This window comes from Gasterosteus aculeatus, chromosome 4 (assembly GCF_964276395.1).
Source record: "Gasterosteus aculeatus chromosome 4, fGasAcu3.hap1.1, whole genome shotgun sequence".
Lineage (NCBI taxonomy): Eukaryota > Metazoa > Chordata > Actinopteri > Perciformes > Gasterosteidae > Gasterosteus > Gasterosteus aculeatus.
In genome coordinates this window covers 13567242-13590160 of record NC_135691.1, presented here as the reverse complement: position 1 = coordinate 13590160, position 22919 = coordinate 13567242, and the positions used below count along the sequence as shown (strand labels likewise).

Sequence of the window (22919 nt, the reverse complement as noted above, 5' to 3'; positions counted from 1 at the left end):
TTGTTGAATAAAATACATTGCTGCAGCGTTACAGAAATGACAATCCCATTCACCCTGAGGAGGATACTGTAAATAGGTGCATTAGTCTGTTGACCACCTAATGTTTGGTCCCTGTTGACCTCCAGCCTCCGGTTACCAAAATGATAATTAAATACAGTGTTTAGATCTAAACAGGACAGCTCCATTATTTACTCAGATATTACCTCTGTAATAATACTGATAAATAGATATCACAATTGGCCCGAAACATGTGTGTGTCTCAATTTGTTTTCATGTAACTTTTTTTAGGAGTTTCCAAAATAGTATAGTAGGCAAAGGGAGTCACTCCCATTTACGCAAACTGGGAGACACCAGGTGACCTTTATCTAAAAAGCCAGTTTAACACAGGGAAGTTGTGAGCGTTTTGTCAAGCGACAATTCTAATTACAATTTTCTGAATTTATTTTCCTCTTTTTATAGCTTTTTTTGTTGTTGTTAAACAAAATAGTTATTTTTTAATTTGGGAAGTCATCACAAAAGGGCGGCACGGTGGTGTGGTGGTTAGCACTGTCGCCTCACAGCAAGAAGGTCCTGGGTTCGATTCCGCCCAGTGGCCTTTCTGTGTGGAGTCTGCATGTTCTCCCCGTGTCTGCGTGGGTTCTCTCAGGGTTCTTAAAATAAGTGAAGCATCAAAGCAGATACGGATGCTGCAGGTCTTATGTTGCCTAAAATAACATCCACCGTTCAAATGTGATCGAAAGCCGTCACTCGATCGTCACAAGTCAACATTAAAACGACAGGCTGAGTGATGAAAAGTGGCCCAAAATCAAATCTGTGTCCAGAGTCTAGGGAGACTTTCTGCTTCCAACTTGAGCAACACATTCACCTAATCAACACAACAACAACTATACAGGGGAAAAAAACACACATAAGATTGAATTGAGGTATTGAAATTAACCAAATTACCAGCAAATTAACTAGTGAAGCGGCAGCGTACTTTGTAGGGGCCCGGCTCCTCGCATGTGTGTTTTTACTCCTACAGGACCGACCGCTAGAGGTCGCCGTCCCCCTTCACTTCACTGTGTGGAGGGGGGTTGGACACATGGGTCCCTGCCTCTCGTTGTCTCCTCGCACTCTGTTCAAACCTCTGAGAGGGAAAAGAAACGTCCCTCCAGTGCGCTGCCGTCTCTCTCTGTCCCTCTCTCTCTCTCTCTCTCTCTCTCTCTCTCTCTCTCTCTCTGTGTGTCTCTCTGCTGTCTCTCTCTGCTCGAGCTGCACAGCACGCTGAACTTATTCATCTGCTTTTTCCGGCACCAAGTTCGGGAAGAAATTCCTCGTGAACGCTGTTTGTTTCATCACACAAACCGCAGCAGAGCCCCTGCGCCGGTCCGAGGGAGAGAGAGATGTCCTGCGTGCGGAACATGGTGAGTGAATCGTTTTTGTGATCCGCTCACACCCGAGAATCCGTGCCGGTATTGATTCATGATGACGGCATGTTTTAAAAAAAACTTTGTGTAGACCTGGACCTGGAGGAAAAAAAAAGAAGAGAGATGCTTGAATGTGTGGCTTGGAAGTCTGTGAAGTAATGAATGAAATGGATCAAAGAGCTGTAGTCTGTAAATCAGGGTCAATCCTTACAAAGCGTTTTCACCGTTGACCTGGCAACTGCTAGTGTGCATGCGAGAGAGTGAAGGAGATGGATACTGATGGATGAACAATATATTTTTCTTTTTTCAATTTCCCCCCATTTTGCAGCTATGGTGGTCTCCACTGCAGAGCATTGAAATGGGTTTGGCCTGCATGGCTGTAAATGTTTGGGTGGAAGCTCAACACTCCAGAGTCTCTTTTGATGCACAGGAGTTTGGGGACAAAAGCGGTTGCTGTGTGTGTGTGTGTGTGTGTGTGTGTGTGTGTGTGTGTGTGCGTGTGTGTGTGTGTGAGAGCCTCAGTGTGCGGGTGGAGGGGTAGACACGAGCTCCTTCTTGGGGACTGCCAGGCTGTTGTCGTGGAGACCAGAGGCCACAGGTGACCTCTGACCTGACTACTTATGGAGCGTTGCAGGAAGAGCCCTTTGAGTGTGGCGGCTGTGGGCGTTTGTGCCGACGCAAGTCTGACAAAAGAGAGACAATACGTGAGGTGTTGTTGGAGAATGCGTGGTTATCGTTCCTGTAATTTGGGAATGGATTATAGGAGGCGGCGTGATAGAACGCTGTCTCCACTAGTGTGAAGTGTATGACAGACGTTGTTTAAGGGTTCCAGTCACCGCACAAAAATGCATTTTGGCATCAGACCCACTTCTCTCTGACACGGAGGCGACTGAGTGATGAGATTTTGCAATCAGCTCACCGATAGCGTCAACTGCGAAAGCAGACCACAACAAATCAAATAGTGCAGGGTCGGCTAAAATTTTGTGAGGCAAGGCTTCAAGAAGACTGTTTATAAAAAGTTGGTTAACACAAACGTCTAAACAATTCATTTTTACCTGTTTTAGCTATCGACACAGATAGTTTAAGTATTTAAATAATTGGCCTGCCTTTCCCTTTAAATAAGCAATTACCTTTAAGCTTTGATAACTTGTGATCATCATGTTAAAGACTTTCAGAAACAAAACCATTTCTAACAGGGCACACTCGTTATTACCACATTATTGCCACCAAAACATCATGATTCCAGATTTGATCAAAATCGCAAAACCCCTCTGCTAGCCAAAAGCTTATTGGGTGATTTCTGCCCACAATCTATTGGCGCAGTCCGTCTCCTGGCTGCTCTTCTCTCTGCAGAAGCAGCCGGACAGCTGATGAGATGTCTTCGTTCAGCTGTTTTAGCTCCCAGGGGGTTGACACTACTGTGTGTGTGTGTGTGTGTGTGTGTTCTTAAAAAACTGGCAGCTGATGAAACACCAATTCTGCTGATCGCTCAGATGTCTGCTGACCATTTGCTTCTTCTGACCTAACTCCTCTCCATCAGTTTGACTCCACGCTTCCATATTCAAACAGCGTGATGTTAGTCCAGCTGTAAAGCGTGAATAAAGGTGCGACCAACTACAAAGGATCCAACATCACCCGAGTTACCTCCAGCACAATCCACTGTTAGGCCTTTTCATGTTGTGTAGCGTGCAGGAGCACAGCGGCTCAGTCATGCGTGCTACAGTTTAGCAGATGGTGTTGCGAGCAGAGCTCAGTCATAATGGGACTGTGTTGGTAGAGATTCCCCCCTGAGGCCAGCCAGCTAATAACACACTAATCAGCCCTACTTCTTTTCTCTACTCTACAACTCTGTTTCCTCAGATTATCCTGCCTGTTCTTCCCATTTTCTCCCTGTTTGCTGCTAATCTTGGGCTCATCATATTACCCTGTTCTGCTCCCAGGTCATGGACTCTTGATAGAAAGAAGAAGATAGAAGGGCCATGCCTGATTATTATAGAAGAGAAAGTTCCGTGCTCGTACTCTTACAGCTTTCCCTCCTCGGTCATCCCTCCGCCCGAGGCTGGCCTGATCCTCTCTCTGTGCCGTCTGTCGCTGCGATTAAAGCTTGACCGGGTTAAGAAAATCACAGCGTGGCTCGACCTGGCGTGCACGGCCACTGTTGGATACAAGGCGGTTCAGCTAAAAGCTAACACAGCAAACGGTAAGAGTTTGCATGGCATGGACGGGTAGAAAAACCAAAAAGAAAGTGTTCATTTGTGTAAGTGACTGCCTGGAAAGGCAGCTCCTATGGGATGATTGGTTTCACCACATGAACTAACCGGTCAAACATGCAGTTGTCCTCGGCCTTTGCATGAGCCTCAGTAAAACATTAATTTTTTGTTTTAAACTGACTTGGGCCGGGGTCAAGTTGCAGACCTCGCAGGCTTGAATTATTTTCCAAGTGCCAATACAGAGAACACACCCAAGTTAATCATTAGTCCCGAGTGACAGGTGTTTTCTTATATTCCCAACGGTAGAAAGAGCTAAAAACTATTGACATAGTGAAGCATTTCTGTCTCTCAGGGGCTGGAAAAGACCAAACCAGAGACACCACAGACGCGTATGTGACAGCATGCAGGCGTCTCGGCCAACGTGGGAGTTTTACTTTGGCGACAAACTGGGATGTCCGGTGAGGATAGTGCATCGTGGCCAGTATTTCCCGGGTTATTCCGGACGCCGTGTTTGGTTGAGCGGTCACCTGACTGCTGAACAATAGTTTTATCCTCATGAGACAGGCGGGACCCCGTGACCTTCAGAGGGGGAGAGGTCTGAGAGTGGAGGAGGGTGGACGGGCCCCCTGCCGTGGCCTTTTTGTTCCCTAAATGTCACCAACTCAGACGGAAATAACCGCTAACTCTGGCAGCGTCGCGTTCTGGGCCTGATGCCTTGCTCACGAGTGAAGCCTGTTTGTGAGTCAGCAGCAGCCTTATCGTTCCCTCGCCTGTTTATTGATTCGCCTCATCTCTCGCTGAGGAGCGCATGCACTCACCTGCCCTCTATAGATATCAGCGGCAGTAATAGCTAGGCCGCCTGTGTCGGGTCGGGAGCCCTTGTCTCTTTTTACGTAGTCTGAAGAGTTGTAGCGTTGCCAAAGAAAAGGCCACGAGTCGAAGCCCTCCTCTGCAAGTGGGCATTGTTGTTTATTTATATCGCCGTGCGCAAGTAGTTCTCTCTCTCTCGAGCAGATTTTCGGTTTGCTGTCACGTCCTGTTCTTTTACAAGAAATCTATACGGGGGGTTTGAAGGTTACATTTACTCGTCGTGAGCTGCGCATGTCTCACTCGGGTCAAAGGGGCAGTCAAATTTACCAAAATGTCAAACTACTCCTTTGACTACTTTTTGTTTATGTGAGATCCGTTTATGTGCAAATTCGATGTTCCCGCTGTCTTCTTCTAAACCCTCACTGACAGCCTTTTAAAATGTCTTGTTGTGAATGACGCGTTGTTGTTTCTGGAGAGCCAGACGTGCGAGCGTGCCTCCCGTAGCCTCTTCCTGTCATGTTATTGTCCAGAAGGGCTTAAGCGGAGGAAATGAGTCCAGCTTGGGTTGTTGTCTCATCTCCTTGACTGGTCCGACAGGTACCGCCATCTGTAAGCACGCCCCGACTTGTCCCTTTCTGTTTGTTTTCCGCCTCACGTTTCCATCCATGCACCTCCACATTCCTGCTCTCTCATCGCCCTGTTCTCCCTCCCGCTGGAGCCCTTTTTCCCATCAATTCACACACACATGCACCATCGCCACCATCGCCACCATCGCCTTCGGGTCAGCCGAGAGACTTCTGCAAGCCTGTGGAGTCTCAGACTGACGGTGCCTGCGGGGCCCGAAGGTAATGACAGGGGTACCGTAGCGACACCTGCTCCAGTGTTGAACCGTGCTGGCTTTTGATGGGTCCATCCCCCTTCTCTCATTTTTTGGCTTATTTTCTTCAAATTGCACGTTGGCGGGGCCCCACAAAGCGTCACATTCTTGCCCGTCTGGAATGCCTCTAATATCGTGCCAATCGCTACGTTGTGCATCTCTGGTTCACAGGGGGCTTTATTAGCTGGGATTCCCGTGTGCCCACCTATTGGTGCGAGCTTTAAGTAGTCCCCATAACTCCTTCACCCCCCCGCACCCTACACGAACAAGAAAGGAGTCTCCTTTCTCCTGGTTTTGGAGCAGAGAACAAGGTCCTCTCTTTTTCCCCCCCGACGCTCGGATGCAAGCAGCTCCAGTTTGAGTTATGTAACCTGATACGTCGCAGAACACATCCAGTATCCCAGCCTCAGGAAAGGGGACTCTGACTGTTGTCCGGACGGTGTACGCTGAGAAAACCCCCACATGCTCTCATTTTCCATTCCCGCCTCGTCTGCCCTCACTCAATTTATCCACCTCTCATCCATCTTTCTCGCGGCGCCCGCTGTTTGTCTCTACCTGAGTCTGATGCCTCATTATTGACATGATATCCGTGAGCAAACGAGACGGATCGCGTGGTTGGTATTTGTCCAGTGACGCTGGCTCTCGTGTGTCAGCTCCGGATGGACCGCCTTAGTGCTGGTTCACATGCGGGGCTTTTGTTTGTGAAACTGGCAGAACAAGTCCAACCACAATGGCCCCTGAGAGGGCTTAAAGAGCAACAGGAGATGAGCAGGTGAGGAGGGGAAGAGGAGGAAAGGAGATGAAGGTGTGGAAGTACCTGATTCTTATAGCTGCTGCAGAGGTCGACCTAAGGATTTCTCCCTGTTTCGTATATGATACAAATCTATTTCCACCCCGCGCTCTCTAATGAAACCATGGTCACACTCAGCTCGAGAGCACTGTAAAGTCATCTCTTCGTGGCCTGCAGGTGAGCCGTTAGGACCGGACAGCTTCCTCCCATCCTCCACCTCCCAACTGCCACCTCAGACGGAGAAACAGGAAGTTGTGATCGTGGCGTGAGATCCAGTATCGCGGGCATGAGACAAAAAGAGAGACAGAATAGTGCGCATGGGATTACAAGCAGAGAATTGAAGTTTAAGTCGGACAAACAGGTAAGTAAGTGACTTTTTTTCCTTCTTTGTCTTATCTTTTTATTTTGGATTTGTATTCCCTTAGAAGAGTCAGTCTTATGATACCGAAAGTACCTAAACTCTGTAATTATACTGTATCATACTTCATAGGCTTCAGGTCAAAACAAAAACTCGGCTAACCTGTTTTGGCATATTTTATACATTACTGAGCTTGCTGCTGGGAAGGTTTTACTTGATTTACATGCCCACAGGATAAAGCAGTGTGAATTATAGCTGCATTGTTTGAAGAACAGCGTGAGCTGCAGAGAGGAGAGGAGAGGAAATTTGCCTGATTTGTTGATTATCTGTCCCACGGGGTTGAACTCTAATTAGCTAACTTCATAGGAAGACCTTTTCTCCCGGGCGAATGACGTCACACTGAGCAGCAGCCTCACCCTCCTTATTCGCTTCCAGCCGCACAGAACCAATACCCTAATTCACTTTGGATTATTGAATGTCCCCAAATGGAGCCACATGGTGCTTAAAGAACAATATACCGTATAGGATTATCTGCTTCGCTGAGCTGTGCGGCATCATTTCCTGAAAATAAAACTCATGGTCATGAAGTTGATTTTTTCTGGTTTGATGGTCTATTTGTGTTCACGGAATTCCCCCCGAGGACTATTGGTGTCCCGATGTTGTACCCAAGCGCGGTAACAGTGTTTCCCTGGGACTGGCTTGTATTGTTATTATTGAATTGTGTAGCTGGAGGCGAAATGTCACAGCGGCACAAGGTACCATTTTCCACTCGGCAACGTTTAACTGGTGTTTTTCTTGTGGCTTTGCCAGCATTGTTACCAGTAAAGACGCGACCTGTGCCGGCTGAACAAGCTTTTTGCAGCTTATTTAGGTTTAAATGTGAATTGATTAACATTTAAAGCCCATCCTGGATCTGTATATTGATCTGAATCCCAATCAATTTTTTAGCCGCGGTCCACTCGTTTCCCTCGTTTGTGCTGAGCGTGTGGTCCGACGCTGAGGGTGTTTACACGGACGCGGGCTCGCTCGCCGCGGCTTGCCGGGTGGAGTCGGTCGAGGTGTGGGTCGATGTGGGAACCACTCGAATTCTATCTCTGTGAGCACAGCGCTGCGCTGACTCCTACATGAACCGCTCCAGGAAACAAAGGAGCCACAGAGAGAAAAGATAAAGAGCCTCCGCTCACCTCTCCCACCATCCTCCTCGCTCTAATGAATTTAATAAGAAGCCAGCTCTCGAGGCTTTTTGTCTTTATCGGCTCAATTTACCACAGGACGGCTCCCTCGCTCTGATTACGTGGTAGAATTATCAGTCATTAAATGTCTGATGTTACCAGTTTGGCTCTCGTGGGAACCGCGCTTTGGATAACATTCTGTTTTTTTTTAAGTAACTCCAAACGCTTCCCGTAGCAGAGAAACAGGCCGCTGTCCTATCAACTACGTCCGTGCTCCAAAAGGCACATTAATAATTACCTGGTGAGAAATGTACGGAATGTGAGTTTGTTTCCTCACATCGTTCTCTCCCTTCACATTCTTCACTCTGAACTTGGGCTCTATGTTGAACATGTTCCACTGATAGCAGCGGTTGGCAAACATTGTAAAGGGTTTAATTCTTAACAAGTTGAACAGAAACCAATCAAGCGACTCAAACTGGTCTCACGATAAGGTGAAATATATCAGCCAGTCCGCTGTTTGCTTGCTCACAAATTCCAACGAGGTTATTGAGGAAATAAATCTGCGTGGCACCTTCTTTGGAACCATTGTTTATCCAGAAGGATATTTGGCTGGTGGAGTCGGGCATATAGATGATATGGAAAGGATGTGTGTCCTTCCCTCCCAAATGCTATAGACTTATGTAAACTCTCTCGAAACAAGTAAACATGCTAGTTGGTAAAGATGTATCATCGTCCACACTAGTAGACCGCAAGAGCTGCTCAAAACTGCCAGTGACAATTAGTCGGCGTTATCAGAGCACTCAAGAAATGAGAGGCTGCTATTTTCTAGCCGACATCGAGGACTTGTTCTTTCACTCAAGGATTTTAAAGGGTAGGAGCGACCCAAGAGGGATAGTGTGAGCCATGCATATAGAATCAGAAATCTATTTTACTCAAGGACCACGGTGTGTTGTTAGTGATATCCCATAGCAAAGCAAAATTGAAGATGAGATCTCCTTTATGTCACATTTACATCTCCTAGATATAAATGAGCACTAATTGAGACCAAAGTGGTTTTCTCATTCTTCTCAAATGTCTCTCCTGAGAATTAAGTCTCACATTGAGCACAGTGCAAGTTCTCTAAATTCTCTCACAGCTGTCTCTTTTCCTGATCTCAACTAAGAGAAAAATGAGACATACAATGCAGCTTTCAAATATGTCTCAATTTGATCTCAATTATATCTCAGTGAGAAATATGTCTCGTACTGCTCACTATTTGAGTTCTCAGATTCGCTTACAGTTGTCTCTTTCTAGTGTTTCAGCAAAAAGAAAAAATAGAGTAGTGTTAGCTCTCAAATTAGTCTCAATATGAGACATTATTTAATATTATAGCTCAATCATATCTCAATTTATCTCAGCGCAAAATTTAAGAAAAGAAGTATATCAATTCAGGCAAATAATTTGAGATGGTTTACATAATGTTCAACTTACAAAAGGTGTTTATTTCTGACAAGCCATACAATTCATTAATTAGAATTTTGAGTTCTAAAACGTAACCCATCAAAACATAAGCCATGATTTGCTCAAAAGACACCTTTGTGAACTTTCTAAATGTTGACAATTGTGCTGTTTTAAAAGAATTCACAGCAAAGCTCTATTGTATAGAGCAGTAAAAGAGTGTGTAACACGTTACTCCAAGAATCCTACCTCATGTGTGATGAAAGAGTCCGTTATGACTATTACTATTAACGTTGCACGCGCGGGAGACGTGGTAGCGCCAAGACCCGCCCTACGAAGCAGCTCATTGCATGGCTCACGATTGATTAGACTTTTCACCTCGAGTGGTTAAGGTTAGGATAGCGGATTGGTCAGGGGATAGGACCTGAACAAATAAAAATGTTGTTATCTAGAATACAGGGCTTTTAAAAAGAATGTAATAGTATAAAGGAAATATAATCTGTGGGTATACTCCAGTCCAGCGGTGGCGGTAATACAACAACAAGTTATCAACCGCCAGATAAAAATAGAAGAAGAAGAAGAAGACTGGAGGGCGGGTCTTGGCGCCAATTCGTAATTTCGTTGGGGTGAGAGAAGTGCGTCGGTAACTGCTGCTGCACCTGTTGGCTTTTGCCCCTGCCACGAGAGGTAAGAATGAAATTCTTTTGACATTATCATAATAATGGAAGGTGGGGATTAGGTAATTAGGTGTCTGTCCAACAAGTAATTGACAAAGAAACTCCGAACTGTATTCAGACTGTCGAAAATGGGATGGTTTGCTAAGTTAACGTTAGCTAACGGCTAATGTTAACGTTAGCTAACGGCTAATGTTAACGTTAGCTAATGGATAACGTTAGCTAACTGCTATTGTTAACGTTAGCTAATGGATAACGTTAGCTAACGGCTAAAGTTAACGTTAGCTAACTTGTGTTAGCTAAATGTTTTAAATACATTTAAATTTGACTTTGTTGACTGGATTTGCCCTCCTATTTTTGCTGTACACTAGCTATTTATCTCTGACATTTCAGATCTGCAAGTTCATAAATATTGTGTCACGAGTCCGTATGTTGTGAGCAGATTTTCTGCAAAAGCTCACCCAAGAATAGGGATGCTATCATGGTTCATGATCTTTACATTTTTTTAATCTTGGTGGTTTTATAGGTTTTAAAACAATCAATTAGGAAAATGATTTGATTTGATTTTTGCTCATTTTAATACCATTATTGTCTCAAAGATATGAAGTGAATTTAGGTTAAAATAGTGTCTATTGATGTTATACTTAGCGTTAATAATCTAAAATGTATTTTTTTCATTAACCGGATGGAGAAAAACAAAGTGCTGGCAAAAAAGAGGCTACGGGTTCCCACTCAGAAAATTGAAGGACCTGAGCTCCCCTCCCCCAAATGAGCAATCTGGTAAGTATTAACGTAATAATTTGTTATATACGGGGGTAATAATCATAACATTAATAATGTCTAAAAATACCAGTCTAAATTGTTGTGGCCAAATAGAAATTCATTTCCATCGATGAATCCATCACCTGACGGGGGACATGCAACAGGCCGCAACACAGCTGGACCACCACCCTATGGGTAGGTTTGTCATAATTATTACATAATCGCCTGGGCCCATGAGTTCAACAGTTTTTATCCTTATCCGATCAGATTTGGCAAAGTTCAAAACCAAAGAAAAACATCATTAGGATAACTTTGTTATCCAATCTATGATAATAGAATAGGCTCTATGCATAGCTCCACTACTTCCTGAACTTAAGGCTGGTCTTTTATTTCCTGCCTTACATTATTGGACAAACTGATTAATCCACGTGTGTCTGAGTCACAATGGTCAGACACACGTGGATTAATCAGTTGAGATATTGTGGCAGCCTAGCTTCACCATCAGGCCAGCAGGAGCTGTTTCCTGGGAGCGGCATATTCATCTCATCATTCCGCCTGGCTGCCATGAATCACGCATCAAAACCAAATTGCATGCGTCTGTTTCATGCACTTTTTGATAATTTCTTCACTGTTGAGGAGTGTCAAAATGTAGTGCCCTTTGGTCACCCTGGCAACAACCCCTCAGGAAAGGAAGGAAAGCAGGTCCTTGACTGTAAAAAAGTTGACTGAATCCTAAGTACGTTTTTTTTAAGGATAACACTTGTTTTATTCATATTCATGATTGGCCAAAAAAATCGTACTTGCTGATTTGCAATTCTCTGAACTGAAATGGACGTCTCACGGTGTTATTTCCTTTTAACCTGAAGTGCAGTTGTATATGGTCTATGTGGAAATTTTTTTGTCAAATTACTCATGACTGATTTTAATGCTCTTGTCTTACAGATGTGCAACTCTACCGGACTGGGAACCAATTGAGGAGGCCAAGCTATGTGGACCGCGATCTCTCTCTCGTGTGTGTGTGTGTGTGTGTGTTACACAAATGCAGTTTTCAATATTGAGTATTGTTTTTAGTTGTTTCAAATTAATAAAGATAATTAATATTTAAATTGCATTCTCAATTTCTTCTTTTATTTCTCAAATATACCTCAGATATCATTCTCATATATAGCTTCAGTAAGACATTAAAGAGAAATAATCAAGAGATGGAAGAGACGTTGGACACACAATAATAAGATCTCTTTTAAGGCTCATAATTCTCAGATTTGTCTCATGTTATTCTCCTTCAAATGGCCGAGACACAATTGAGATCAGGGGTATACAATTATGAGATCTCTACTGTCTATCCCACTTCTCAAGTATTGCTCAAATGGTATTCTCAATTTAACCTCCTTTGTCTTACTCATGTCTTGTCTCTTTTTAGCTTATGTCTTGCTCCTAAGGGACCCTTAGGAGAAGTAACTCAGAAACAAATGATCACAGAATGATATGAACATGAGATGCTCAAATTGAGCTCGCGAGATGAGATTGAACAACAGATGAGCAACACATTTTTCCTATGGGATTTGCTTCGAATCAAATTCTAGTTGTAGTTCTCGATGCATGTGGTTGGCCTGTTGTTTTCATCACTAGTAGATTAGTAGTGCGTGTCTATGTGTGTGTCTATGTGTGTGTGTGTGTGTGTGTGTGTGTGTGTGTGTGTGTGTGTGTGTGTGTGTGTGTGTGTGTGTGAGAGATGAGTGAAGGGCAAGTGGATGTCACTTAAAACAACATCGCGGTCATCTACTTATACTTATGCTGCTTATAGTAATCTCTCATTATCCACACACACACACACACAGACTGATATAGGATCAACAAAGGCCGTCATCCAAACAACATTAGGGATTATGCAATCAATTGTTTTTCTATGTGATATTTAGAAAAACTGTCTCTTTGTACTGATGGTGGAGTAGCATTTGTTGAGTAAATGTTCCCACAAAAATACCACTAATTATACATTTGGAGGTAAGAAGTGACCCCGTGGATATCTTCTCACGCTGAAGCAGCCTGTTCTTTGATCGATAAAGTTCCGTAAAACACAACCAGTCCCCCCGGACAGTCTCCACATCGCTACTGTAGCAAGAGCCAGGAATTGAATTATGTGCAGAAACACATTACCGGAGAGTCAGTTGAAACCGAGGTGCACTGTACGGACCGCCATTGATGGGGTAACGGATGAGAGGAGACCCATTTGTTGTTTGCTAGTTTGTGTAATGAGCTCAGGTCAAACGGAAGCCAGTCGTGATAAGTTCTGGAGCCCATAAAGAAGTATTTTTACCCATCAGGTCTATTTTCAGGTGTTTTTCACACTTTAGGGAAAGTGTTGTTGCCGTGACTGTGTTAAGCTTAAGATTTTAAGAAGTTGACTCCTAAACACTTTTAACTACTGCTTCAAAAAAAGCATATTACTGCATCCAAATATTTTGCAGAATATATCCTTCATGACATATGAGCTCAGTGTGTACACAATGTTGTATTATGGTGTACAAGCTGCTGCCGTGTTCCCATTCCCTGTCTCAACTCGTTGAATAAAAGGTCTGTGTCCACTCTTGAGTGTCTGCGTGCTCAATAGCACCCTGTATCGACTTCCATGACCAAATATGACCCCTTGGCCTCTGTCAGGACTGAAGTGTCGCTCATCAATGGAGGGAGTGTGAGACCTGAACACTGGGCCTTCAGCTCTCGCGCCGCCGCGTCTAACCGCCAGCGAGTTATGCCCGAACGTTCCACACAGAGAGACTGCTCATCATCCCGAGTCGACCTTATTGAGAGAGAGAGAGAGTGAAGAAAAGAGAGAGCTTGAGGCGTTTGACTCAATTCCCATGTAGCTTGTCAGATTTTACAGATGTGTGACATCCAGAGCGCCTTCTGACGGAGAGAGAAGCCACCGCGTTTCTCGACGCCTTTCTTTGCCTCCACCGGAAAAAAGGGCCTCCGGGTCCGCGGACAAGAGAGGGACGAGGTCCGTCTCCCTGATTGGTCCATGAGGAATAACCTGCTAACAATTAGAGGCCTGCTGCCGAGCACTCTGCTCTGCTGCCATGCCCCGACGGCCAGAGACGCTCACACACACTCACCCCGTCACACGCGAGCGAGTGGAGCAGATCCTTGTTTTATGTCATAGTGCGCTGTACTGTATTTCATCCCGTCGTGGCAGAGGACGAGTTGAACACGATACTGCGGATGAATAAAGCCCAGCCTCTGATTTGGTAATAGCACTTTTAGTGTTTTACACAACCAACAGCTGTGGGAACTAGCGAGCGCAGCTTTGATAGAGGTTATATAATGGAACAGTGTGCCGTGTGGGAGTTTTAGATGTAAGCTGCGAAGTTACCCCTCAACCGTAAACAAACTTTGATCGTGCATCAGGGGAGGGAGAGCGGCGAGGGAGGAGGGCAGAAGGGTTCGGCGCTCCAAAGCCGCGCAAATGCTTTTTTTTTTTCAAGGGGGGAGCTTTGTTGCGTGACCATCTCACACACAAGTGTGACTGAGCGTCCGTGGGAGGGAGCGTTTTTTCGTCCATCAGCAAATGACAAGCCCGAGCTTGTGCTCTGTAAAGCATCTTTGGAATTTCTTTCTCTCTCTCGGCCCCAGCGCTGACCTTTGTTTCTTCAAGGGTTTGAAATGTCCCCTTTTCACTTTTTTCAACCGCAGGACACGGTCCTTGAAGAACCCTCCTCTTGAAGGATGCATGTGTCCTTTTCTTAGTGATTATAGTGAAGTGGCAGTTGGATGTTTTTTCTACATATTATCACCCTAAGAAAACTCAAGCCAGAACTGTGAAGGCTTTCCTGAAAGCTAAATCATGCATTATTTTGTAGTTAATTTAGTATCACTCTTTCCCTGTGTCGAGATAAACCGGGAAGTCCCACAACGTAATTACATACTGATGCATTCAGCCCGCTGGCAAGGTGTGCTGACTTGATTTAAACTAAATGTCTTTCCTTCATCCACTAATTTGACTTTGCATTTAATTATAGCAAGCAGGCCACCAGGTGAACGTGTGCACCATCAGAGGGAAGCAGAGCCTCACCTGTTGCCTTCTTTAGTGCACTGATGTCAAACATTTCTACGCTTGATCAAAGTGAGCAGCTTCTGAAAAACGCTCCTCACTGCCTTCAAAGAAACATGAATCAAGAACACAGCACTTTTCAAAAAGAGACCATAACTGTTCAAGGTTGGTAGGCTGCTTTGATCCGTGTCCGTGTGTGTGTGTGTGTGTGTGTGTGCACGAGCGTTGCCTTTCGGGGCCCTGTGGTTAGTCGGGGGGCTGGGCTCTAAATCTCGCTGTGTCCTCCAGGTTTGCTCGGGGTCCATAAACTAAAAGGCAATTAAGGAAAAACAACTGGATGCAAGATTTCTTCGGATCCGATGGGATTTGTGGTTGCAGCACGAAATGATTCCCCCCCCCCCCATCTGCCCAAAGGGAATGGCTTCGCCGCACGAGGCCTCACCTCCGCCCCCGGCTTCCCACCACGCATTGATTGGTCCATTGATTGGCGGATACGAGACTCAAACGGAGTAAAATACCGTCCCTAAAAACAGTGTCGGGCCAGTGTCCATTAGGTTTGTCATGATTAATTCATATGGTGTCAGACACACACACACACACACACACTCACATGACCTGCACTGACTCATATCTGACCCATCTTACTCCGACAGACTTCCCCCCCAGAGCCACTGAGTAGTCACTTCATATTTGATAATATTCATCATCATATTTCCTCCGCCTGTTTTATAATGGCTTATTAAATGCCGGGTGCTTTAGTGGAAAGTTTTATATTGGTAAAAATCCTACCTCATGACTATAAACATGAGCAGCTTGTGCTGCTTTGATCTCTGGCTGAGAGCCCCGAGTGGAGTGGGCCGGAGCTGCCGTTGCACAGCTCTCCCTTTGCCCATTTTAACCATTTGCATAATTGGTATAAGTATTGAAGCCAGCGGTGCAAAGCACTTGATGATTGATTGTATTAGAAGCAAGAGGAGATCCTGGTGTCTCACTGCAGGCATGTTTGTTCAAATGTATAGTTTGGTGGGACAACAAATGAAAGGGTCTCAGGGTTGCTTGAGTGTGTGCTGGCTTGAAAACAGTGTCAGGGGGAAGGATGACCTCTGGCCTCTGATCCCCTAAGCAGCCAAACATCTGAAAAGCACTCCGGAGCATCCACCAACCGCACCGTTGGTCCAATTCATTTCACTGCAGTAGAAAGTACAACCTGAAACTAGTTGAAATGTGTATTCAATCCATCACAGTGAGGCTTTTTTTTTAATTCTGTAAAGTTCTGCTATCGCCGTACATTATTGCTGTATCCGAAAGGAACAGGTTTAGAAGCTCATCCTGTTGGAATGTTGCTAATGCAAGAAAGAGCTGTGTTCGTGTTTGCTCACTGCTGATATGTCAGGTTGGATCTTGTGGGAACATTCCTTTTCCTTTAAGTTTTCTCTTGGAAGCCATGTTTCCAATATCTAATGTTGTTGAATGCGCGACGGACAGAAACCACATATTCCACAAAATAATAATATGTTCTTTCTAATGGATAACAACAATAACAATGTAGAAAGATTGTTTAGTACCCTGTGTTATATCTTCCTGAAATAGCTGGAACGTTGTTGTCGAATGAAAACAACCCACAGATGTTCTGAACTGCTAGTCAAGACACCAGTCATCACGTTACTGCCCACTGGGCACCAGTTACGTTTCAAAGAGCCCACTCACTCCCTCGCAGACAAATGCCGACATGTGACCGACCGCTTGGAAAATTGGATGTTAATGGGCTAAAGGAAGCAAAACTCTACCTGATACAGGTCACATAAGCTCTAACGCAAGAAGGGGAATTTGCCTCCCTCCGGTCCTGTTTATAGTCCCGTGAGACTGCAGCGGGTTTTTATGGTACTGAGAATGTTTTACGGAGAGAAAAGGGTCAAAGGAGGTGAAATCAATAGTGAGCCTTAATGAGGTTGTCTGAGCGAAGGAAGAGGGAGGGGTTGGTGGGTGATTTGACAGACGAGTTTGAAAGAACATTTGCTGCTTATAGCTGAAGAGGCACACACTCAAAATTGACGAAAACAATAGTCCCCGTTAGGTAGGTGTTGCGGTAACTAGGCAACCGATTTAGTTTTGTCAAAGTCCAGAGAAACGCTTTTGTCGGCATCATTTTCTTTTCAAAATGATGCCTGCAGTGACTGACTGGATATTTAATCTCACACAGACAGCCGTCGCATCCGCGGGAAATGTATTAAGGCCACGCAAGACTTAAAGGCACGCTGAGTGATCGGCACATTTGGATCCACATGGTTTTCGTGAGGGAGAGGAAATTTGCAAACAAAATAAGCTGCAGCAGCGCTTGATTCAAGCCATGCCCACTATGTGCTGTTAACAGAGCACCGACGTCGAATGTTCTTTGCTTTCTTCTCTAAGGAAATGAGTCCTGCTGCTGTAAACTAATTGGAATCAGATTTAAGTGTCAGAATTGAGATTTGACATATGCTACCTTACCAATAAAACACTTTCTGATTCATGGCATCCTGTTGATGGGTTGTTGTTTGTACTTCTGTATAAACAGCATTTTCTTATAAAAGTTTTTTTTTTGTGCTGTTGTGGGACGCTGTGTTGTTCTAGCTGTGCACACAACTGGTGAAAGCTCGTGCTCTTTATTCCAGAGATCAACGTCCACTCAGGGTCGTAAAAGGGAAGTAAGGCACTTTGCTTCAGTTGTTAGAGTAGAGTAGAGTAGAGTACGGTCTTGCTTTGTATTTCCCTTATTGATTTAAATCCGTCCGTCGCTGCACCTCTTTGGTCCGGACTAACATGGCTAAACAACTATGGGATGGATTGACAAGAAATTTGCGACAAAGACGTCTGGTCCCCGGAGGTTAAAGTATACTGACTTGGGAACTTTTCATCCAGCGCCACCAAGAGGTTGACATTTAGTGTACCTAATAATAATTGATAATAATGAATAATAGTATTGTCAACCTTTGAATGGATTGGCACACAGGATGCATCAAAATGCTTTCAACCTTTATACGATTTAGTCCTAATCAGCAAATGATCCTATGTATATACATACTAACACAATGAAGTAACACATTAACTAACACTAACAAGTTAACCACAGAGGGGCACCAAAAAGTCATGCTACAGTTTCCAAACAGAAAAAATAAGAAAGAATGACATGTATTTTGGTAGAGCATATGATTTACTGTTTAAGATATATATATTTTTTTACAAAATAAATAAAAAAATCATGGCCAAAGCTATAATTTAGAAAATACTCACTTGGTAGTTGTCCTTTGCAGTCCTAAAAGAACCTGAATGAAGAGGCATAACAAATGCTCGAAAGAAGCAGGCATCTTACAAACAACCTCTAATGATATAATGACCATACCGTCAAAAGCAATGGTCATCTTGGCCATCAGCTCATTATTTAATAAATAATGAAAAAAATAAACCTTCATATTTCTCTTTTTTCTGCAGAGCACCTTACCCCCCTGCAGCGCTGCGTAACCGATGGCAACCTCTGTACAAACTCTTCCTTTGACCCGTGGCCACAACAAAAACTTCCGTGAGCCGTTGCCTGTCTCGTCCCATTGCGGCATGGGAAGCGTAGGCAGCCTGGTGGAGAGGCCGGATGTGTCCCCGACCAAAGGCAGCCGCGCAGTGCCGCAGGTGAGACCCAAACAGACCAACAGCCTCCTGAAGAAAGGCTTCACCCAAAGGGAGCTACTCAACTACCTCAACATCACCAGGTGGGTGCTGCTGTCAGGAAACACGTGCTGAAGGCAAAGTCGGCTGTTCCTTTAAAACGTGACAGGACTTGAACCCCCCCCCCGTTTGACCCGTCGTGCTTTCAAACAGAAAAGAGCCCAAAGCAAGCGACGGGAAGAAGGACGTTGTCCCGGGCCGGGAGGAGGACAGCTTATACGCCAAGGTCTACCACAAAGACGGCACCGAGGTAGATCTGACGAAGAACTCACTGCCAAGTGGGGGGTCTCGTTCATGATTTCACTAGCAGATGTACCTGAATGAATGAATGAATGATTTGCATTTATATAAATGGTATACAGCCAGTGACCGGCTGCTGGAGCTTAAATTGATCAGTATCACATTTATACATCTCTGGCAGCGCAGCGAAACATCCCTCTGGCTTTCCATCAGCATAAATCCGCTCTAAATCTCCTTCACAGAACCAGCATGCACCGAGAATTTGACCCTTTCTGTGTTGCAGGATTCATTGCATCAATCAAATCTCCCCATTTTTGCCTGAATTGATCAAGTGTAAAAGTTGATGGTGGGACATTGTTCCGTAGCCCAGCCTCCTTTGCAATGAATAAAGTGTCTCCCCACTACTACTATTGTACCGTTTTTTTATCCTCTAAAAGTCTCCTTGTTCTTTTCTCTGCAGGCTCGCTCACGGTCCGCCTTCAAGCCTGTCACCCCTAAAAATTTCTGCTCCATGCAAAACCTCTATCCGTCTTCTAAGTTGGAGGATGTGGACCACGGCCTTTCCAATGGGCTGCACAGAGCCTACGCCCACGTCCCTAAAGCCATCTCCACCTCTTCCTCCTCTTCCTCCCCCTCCCGTCATGGAGGGCCAACATCCGGTGGCAAAAAGGTATCTTCGCACACGATAGTGACTCAAAATCCTCCGAGCAGTCACCAGTAATTGATGTCCGTGCCCAGGAGGTGGTTAGTCCATTCGTCTGGTTGTTCGATCGCTAGAATATCTCACACACCTTCTCATAGGCTTCAATTGAACCTGTTGTAAAGTGAACAAGGGAATCGGGTTGTGAATTCGCTTGGGATGAATAACTGTATAACGTCGGCCGTAGGTCCTCTCCTCGGTGCGTGGGATGAGCCAGGAGGACGATAACCTGTCAGACTCGGGCCATAACTCCATGAGCAGCCTTCCACCGTACCGGCCGCCCTTCCGCCCACATCTGTCTAACATCAGGTTTGCCACAGTGTTCTTGTCTTGGCTTTACGTTATATTCAAAGGACGCGTTGATATGCATTATTGATTTTTTGGCACTTTATGAACGTGTGGGTGTTAATATTTTTCATTTCCTTGTGTACCCAAGCGCATCCATGGGCCAGATCAACACCATCGGCTCCCTGGACCGCGCCTCTCTGGCCCAGAAGGCTGTGGGGCCAGGGGGCGTGGCCATAGGAGAGATGGCGTGTCGGAGCATGGCGACCCTGAGCCGCCTGGCTCCATACGGAGGGGAGGCTCCGCCTCCTTATGAATGGACACTCTCCCTTTCTGTTGAGGAAGTGGTAAGCACAGCACTGCAGGGAGGGAGGCTGAGCGGGTCGGGAGGATTTATAGACTGGTAAGTCCTTCATGTGGTCTCTTTCCAGGTCCGGGATCTGGAGGAGCGCCTGGTGGAGAAAGAACATGAGCTGAAACAGATGAGGAGAAACCTGGATGAGAGTGAGGGCGCCATCGCTCAGGTGAATCCCATGTGACGTGTTTTTTGCCCTCAATTTATACATCCGTCTGCTTCGCCTTTGAGGTTTGACCCGATCTTCCCCACCGCGCATGCGCAGGTGTTTGAAGGAAAACAGCGTTTGTGGGAGAAGGAGGTAGAGGAGCTGAAACGCCTGTACGCCGCCAAGCTGCGTCAGGTTTCCCAGCATGCCCAGCGTTCCCAGCGCAGCCTGCAGATGCAGTTGTTAAAGGCCCAGCAGGAGAAGAACCGGCTGCAGGAGGAGCTCGATGGGCAGAATAGGCAAAGGAGCCAAGCGGACGGAGCCGTGGCGAAGCGGACCAGTCCCACTCTGGAGGAGACGCAGTGGCAGGTATACGGCTCTGGGAGGTGGGGGCACTTTATGGCAGGGAGCAGCACTTAAACGGCAGGAAACTTAGGAGAGAACTGAATTCCTTTTGTTGTTTGTCTCGTTAAACTCATCAAAATGCACGCTTCTCTTGTCCGCGCCACTCGCTTGTCTCAGGTTTGCCAGAAATCGGGGGAGATCTCGTTGCTGAAGCAGCAGCTGAGGGACTCCCAGGCGGAGGTGACCCAGAAGCTGAGTGAGATCTTCCAGCTGAAGACTCAGCTCAGGGAGACTCGCACGGATCTGCGCAACAGGGAGGGCCAGATCGACGCTCTGAAGCTGGTCGTGCAGGGGACGCAGCGCCGCAGATTCCCCTCTCAGCCGGCGCACGAGGACGGAAAAGGAGCTGAGGAGGGTCCTCCAGCCGGGGCAACAGGTAGATAAATGTGTCCGCCTCTTACTTGTGTCTGTTTATATCGTCACTGGGATGTTGCATGCGCTTCAAAGGCTACAGGCAATACACGTTGCTTTAGTCACGTTGAGGCGCCACAGCCACTGCTGACACAGCACTTTAACATTCAAGCACATTAGTAAAAAGCATCCAAACTTAGTTTCTTATGCACAGAGCTGCAAGTTGCCTGCGTTATTTTGAGTTATGACGCCTGTGCGCCAGGTCACGAGTTCCCCGCGGCCGGTGCACTTCATTATGTTTCCCCTGCGGCTCGCTCTTACAGGAGGGTGCGGGGGCCCTACGGAGGAGCGTCTGCGCGCAGAGCTCCTGCTGGAGCGCCGCCAGAGCGAGGCCCAGGCCACGGCTTTCGAGGAGGAGAGGCGGACGTGGCAGACAGAGAAGGACAAGGTCATCCGCTACCAGACGGAGCTGCAGGCCAGCTACTTGGAGATGCACCATCGCAACGAGGCGCTGGAGAGGGAGCTGCAACGGCTGAGTGCAGGCAGAGAGCAAGGACGAGGAGGAGGAGGAGGAGGAGGGAGCATAAATGAGACGTTGGAAACAGAAGCACCAGAGCTGAGGAGTGAGAGAGCGGGTGAAAAACCAGACGACAGACCTTCCCCCGGTTTGCCGTGGATAGACAGAATTGAATCATCGGAAATTTGAATGCGACAGACTTCCTGGTATTTGCAATGCAAAGGGTTTTCTTACTGAACTATTCTTTCCACTGAAGCCCATTTTATCAAGAGAAGGGGAAGAAAAAACTCTCTACGTTAAATGATGAGATAGTCAAAATTATACGATGTGATACGTACTTACATTTGGAGTCAAGTTAATTTTGAAAGATATAAAGTAATATGCTTTCTAAGATTTTGATCGAGTGCGTAAACATTGATCAGATACTAAGTTCTACGCCTGACTTTGATTAGTGGTTTTATTTTCATCCTGCATCGATATTCGTCTACTTTTCTCCTTCTCCTGGAGAAAATGAGCTTCCATAGATTCCGAACCGTTTGCAATTGCGTTGATTGTGAAATTCCCCGATCCTGAAAAGACTGGACCAGTACCGGCCTACAGAACCCACTGATGCTGAGCTGCACGGAGACACGGTGCGTGCCTCATCTGTCCTTGGCGAGCATCAAAAAAACGACCAAAGTGTCGTGCTTCAGACTGCTGACCATTAATGAACAATGTAAATGAGCAAATTAATATCTGGATTTTGTGTGATCATTTCGGTAGTTACATTCTGGATTGGACTGCTGTATAATTGTCCGTGGCCCGGTGACTTGACGCAGCGTGTTCGGTCTGTGCATCTCCGGGTTAAGAATCAAGCATTAAAGACACTAATGCTGTGTCTTTGCCTGCGTACCGCACTAACTGGACATGTTCTTAGTTCTTCGGTTTCCAGCTCCTGTCAGGTAAGATCTATATATTTTGTACAAGTCATTTTGATTTGATTTGCCTTTAGTGATGGTACTTCAAGGACCCTGTTGTCTTAATGGACGTATTTCCTCTTATTTCGATTGCATTGAAAGGGATTGTTGAACACAGCGGCCCTACTTATTGGTGCGCCTATCCAGCCAATAACAACCTAACGCATGGCATAGGTAAAGTTGTTCCCTTGCATTGTTTTTTTAGTATATGATCATTCAAACGCCAGCTCTAAGCCGACCCTTCAACATACTGTGACTCTTGTCTATTTACTGGAATTAAAACTGTAAAGTAGAAATATATGTGTCTGTTTTGGATTCATAATAAACGTTTATGAAGTGGTGTAAAAGCTGTTCAGGTGTTGCTTGCCTCGATTGCGCTTTCTTCTGCAAATCAAAATGCTTCTCCGTCTGATGTTGTTAATGTTAGGGGTGCAAGCAATGGCCTTCACCCCGAGAGCTTAGATGCCCGGCCGCCCTGAAGGGGCTTAAAAATGTCCACAGAGCGTGCTAATAAAAGCACAGGAGCTTCATGGCAGGACGAACAACTAACGACTAATGTGGTCGTTTAGAGTTTGAGCCTTGGGTCCTTATCTACCACCTCTCCCTCAGGCCCTCCCTGCTGTCGCACAGCCAGGCCTCGCATACCATCTCCTGCAGCACCCGCAGCCGGGAGGTGGAAGGTCAGCAGAGATGGAAACATAGTTTCCCGGTTTGCCCAA

At 45.8% G+C, this 22919-nt stretch overlaps 1 protein-coding gene across 1 annotated transcript; it reads left to right on the top strand.

The window, feature by feature from the left end:
* Positions 1-1109: 1109 nt before the first annotated feature.
* Positions 1110-22547, top strand: n4bp3 (NEDD4 binding protein 3). Its single transcript, XM_078102313.1, has 11 exons — positions 1110-1403; positions 6271-6454; positions 18016-18287; positions 18397-18533; positions 18921-19153; positions 19371-19492; positions 19620-19815; positions 19900-19992; positions 20089-20340; positions 20494-20752; positions 21051-22547. Exons 3-11 carry the CDS (start codon positions 18049-18051, stop codon positions 21431-21433), a joined length of 1914 nt encoding a protein of 637 aa, XP_077958439.1. The 5' UTR covers positions 1110-1403; positions 6271-6454; positions 18016-18048; the 3' UTR covers positions 21434-22547.
* The last annotated feature ends 372 nt before the right edge of the window (positions 22548-22919 follow it).